At 41.0% G+C, this 4,359-nt stretch overlaps 1 protein-coding gene across 1 annotated transcript in view; it reads left to right on the forward strand.

The window, feature by feature from the left end:
* The first annotated feature begins 909 nt into the window (after nucleotides 1-909).
* The window catches only part of LOC140236420 (pancreatic triacylglycerol lipase-like), a 39,673-nt gene continuing 36,223 nt past the window's right edge, over nucleotides 910-4,359 (forward strand). The window contains exon 1 of the mRNA XM_072316346.1: nucleotides 910-1,216. Coding sequence (XP_072172447.1) covers nucleotides 910-1,216 — 307 coding nt within the window. The remainder of the gene's footprint in view (nucleotides 1,217-4,359) is intronic.

Here is a 4,359-nt window from a genome sequence, read left to right on the forward strand (position 1 = left end):
TGAGATTCACCAGGCATGGTTTGGCGCCTCAAGTCATAGGTTTTCCGTCAGTCAGTTACGTCAGTAGTTACCTCAAGACATTGAAAATGGTAGCATTTCTTGAGGCGAAGACGGAGTTCAGAGATGGCGCGTCTACTCCATCGGCAAAAGTCATAGATTGTTGAGTACGGCTAATATTTCTTACTTAAACTCTACAACCATTATCACCTGACTACAACACAGTGATAAGGATGTACTTTAGCAGTCATTTGTTTTCTGACAACAGAATCACATGGGAATCCCATTCACAGATTCTACCCAAATGAAATGTTTTTAAAGGAATGCTCCCCAAGGCAGCCATTTTGCATGTCATCATGGCTGTACACCTACAATTAGCAGTTAATTGTAGGCCTATGCAGTTTATTGAAGTGATTGTCTCAAACACGAGAGCTCCAACATGCTTGATTTTTTAAAAAACCTCACAGCACCAAATATGGGTAAAAATACCATAATATTCTGGTGACCATCTTGAATTTCAGAGTGGCAGCCAATACAAATAATCCATTGAGTCAAAGATTAATGAGGCCCTTTGATCCGAAGAAGTGTTGAAGGCATTAATGAAAACGATGACAGACTCCATACTTGAACATGTGACGCAAGAAACCGTATACATTGCCATCAAAATGGACACTCAGCAAAATTACAGCAAAGTGAGAGATCTAAAGAAGCAAGTGAGCCAACTCAAGAAAGACTTGTCAGACATCAACAGAAACATAGATGACCAGGAGCAATACAGTCGCCGAAATTGTTTGAAGTTCCATGGCATAAAGGAGGCTCAAAAGAAAGCACAGATACATTCCGAGCGACATCGTCCGTGATCGTCTGGGCATCGACCTCTCCCCCAGTGACATCGACCGAAGCCACAGAATCATGCCAAGAAACAAAATACCCAAGGAGGCCAAGGAGAAAAACATCATTATAAAGTTTTCCACGAACAACGCAAGTCAGAAAGTGTACCAGACGAGCTTGAAGCTGAAGGAGTCCTCGATCTTCATCAACAAAGACCTCACATACGAGCATTACGAGCCTACGTTCTCAGCCAGAAAGAGCAAAGCCATAGCGTGGACCTTTTCCCAGGATGGAAAAATCTCCGGAGTAACATCAAGAGAAAAGAAGAAAGTCGTCATCCCATCACTGAATGACATCGAGCGCCTTTGCTATCTAAATCGTTGTGAAGGTATTGTTTGACTATAGACCGATTCCAGCGACTGTTCATGGAAGTGCGCCCTCTTAAGGCGACGCCATAACTGGGGGCAACCGGGACGCGTTTTTTTTTTTTTTTTAAGACGGCACAGATTGGGGCATGGCGCGTGTTAAACCTATGGGAAAAACGTTGGGTTAGGGTTTTTGGTTATGGTTATGGTTATGGTTAGGGTTAGGGTTGGGGTTAGGGTTAGGATTAGGATTAGGGTTAGGTTTAGGGATAGGGTCCCCGATAGATTTTTAGTTTCCCCAATCGGTGCCGTCTAAAAAAAAAACACGCAACCGGGCCGGGTCGGCAAGCGCTTTGCGTGCGTGGCAAGGGTGCCAGCGGCAGCCAATGCTTTTACCACCCGGCGCCAGCCGGCCAGCTAGCTATCTCTGGCGCTGGCAGCGATCGACGCATCTGGTTTTGTGACAACTAGAGTCTACATTTTTTTTCGCTAGCTTATTAGAATAAAATGATTAAACAACTTATACCGACTATGAGCGAATGGGTAGATGACATACGGCTGTAGCCAAAACTTGAATTACAAGGTAAATATAGGTACGATCCGTGAGTGTTTGTAGACTCTATTTCTTTGGCGATGACTTGGGTACTCGCGTGTAAGCCCCATATATTCACCTTTGTGTAAGAGAATAAAAACTGTTGGGGAGAACTATGGCTAGCTAGGCGCAGGCAGACGTCTTGCTAGTAAGCCTAGACTGTTAAGAAGTTAACTGATATAATTAGATACAAATAATGAAGAGCTAGATTTGGCGCTATGAATTGCAACCTAGAATATTGTCTATCAGTTAACTTAAACCTGTTTAGGCTTTTGCCTTTAGGCCTACTCGGGAGTCTCGGGCCAGCGGGGTAGAATCTGTCTAACGTTAGATCTTGTCTATAGAATTCTAGGCAAGAGTCCAGCCTAGATCTAGACCTATTGACTTCTAGAACCCTACATCCTATATCATTTTCGGCTGTCGATAACTTCAGGCAAGCCTATAAGTAAACCAAACGGAATACAGATCTAGGCGTTTCTAAGGCTAAGCCGTATAAACTTAATTTACGTCGCCTGATGTAAACAATCAAAACTTTATGGCCCGAATTCACGAAGGTGGTACAAACAAAACCATGGTTTAAACCATGGACAAAAACCATGGAGCGCCAAGTGTCGCACGGAATATTTCGTTACGAAATTGGTCATTTCGTCGATAAAATGACAGGTTTCGTTAACGAAATTATCATTCCGTGGACGAAATGTTCATTTAGTTACAAAATGTTGTCATTTTGTTACAAAATAATTTCATCGACGAAATGACTGATTTCGTGACGAAATATTCCATGCGACACTTGGCACTCCATGGTTTTTGTCCATGGTTTAAACCATGGTTTCATTTGTACCACCTTCGTGAATTCGGGCCCTGTTTTAGGTCTAAGTAACCTTGCATAACATCACGCTAATGCCTAATATTATAATCTACAAAAGTGATTTTCAAATCATACTTTCTTGATATGACTATGAAATGGATATTTGCCACCATCCATGGTTTAATATTTATAAGTATCACTTTATCAAAAATCAAATTCAGAGTTCCAGGCCAAAATTGAATAGCCTATGGTCAATTCAGTGCTGAACATTGATGAAGTGAAAACAATATAAGAATTTAACGCATCTTGAAACATTTATTTAGCTGTAGTGTAGCTGTTAATGTTTAAGTCTAGCCAGGAAGGGATTCTAACTTTGGCAAGTAGTGCACCAAGCATTGAAAAAAAAAAAAGATTTAGTGAATTATCAAATTAGAACTTTGATCTAAACTTGTCTTCTAAGATGAACAACATACTTTACGAATATGCAGTGATAACCTAATTAAATAGAGAATCTAGTACTGTCGACATAGTTTGTTTCGAAATCTGTGCATTTTTATACCGTTGAATTTCACTTAATTGTCTTTAATTTTGCCTTGATTTATCATGTGTCAGCGGTGTCTGAATTTCACACTCTGCCGTGCAGCTTCCATTTCCATTTTTTTTTCCTGTTATTTGTGCACCCAACAACTGCACAATGTGTTTTCCTGATCCTTCCTTTGAAGCTTTCAAAGTAGATCAATATGTCTGAATCACTCAATTTGTCCAAAAGAAAGGCATTAAAGGCCGCTGAATAACTTTTCCACACAGTGAGTAAACAATCACAATATTTGCGCGGCGCCCGGCTAACTATGCGCGATGGGTACGCTAGGCCGCTGAGCTGCAAGTGCAACTCGCTGGGTAGCTAGCTCGCTGGAAGCCCCCCGTTGGCCCCCAGTTATGGCGACCGTTATAGCGCCACTAGCGGCGGTAGGTGAATAGGTCATCGAAATTGAATCGGTCTATACCTCATGCTGCATGCGTGCATTGCATTGGTGAGACTACGTCCATAATCTCGGGCACAGTCAGTGATTGCAGTATTTGACAATGCAATGGACAGCAATGTAATGATTGATGAAATCATTAATAATCAGTGAAATAATTTGGCCCATGATATTGATTTACAGCAAAATACTGTAAAAGTGGTTTCTTTCGCATACAGATACTTTCGCAGTTCCCATCAGTGCCGACTTTTTTGCATGTGTTTAAATTCGCGGTCGGCAAAAATCTGTGAATTCACAGTCTGCAAAAACTGTTTTATTTTGCACATGAAAACTGAAACTATAATCCAATTATTCTTATTAAATAGAAATTAAAATCAAATGCAGGCTTACCTGAAATCCCGTCTCTCGAGTTCTTTATAACATGCTTTTACCTACATTGCACAGTATCGCTGTGTGTGTGCTGACCATCAATACACTCAATGCGCGGAATCTTCATGTGTGCATGTGCGCAATTTAACAGCGTTGAAACAAGCGGCGAGTTCAAAACATTTTCGTGTGATGTTAAATTCGCTGTTCAACCTCAAAGCGCGAAAAGTGTGAAAATAAAACCACCGCGAAAGAAACCACTTTTACAGTACACTATCTAGGCTAGTATACATATGTCCCACAAGCAAGTTACAACGGAACCCTCGGCAACCATAACTTTCAAAATCGTGAACCAATACAAATACAATTTCAGGGTATGAAACTATAACTTATTACCCACATCTTACAGAAAAACCCATC

This window comes from Diadema setosum, chromosome 13 (assembly GCF_964275005.1).
Source record: "Diadema setosum chromosome 13, eeDiaSeto1, whole genome shotgun sequence".
NCBI lineage: Eukaryota > Metazoa > Echinodermata > Echinoidea > Diadematoida > Diadematidae > Diadema > Diadema setosum.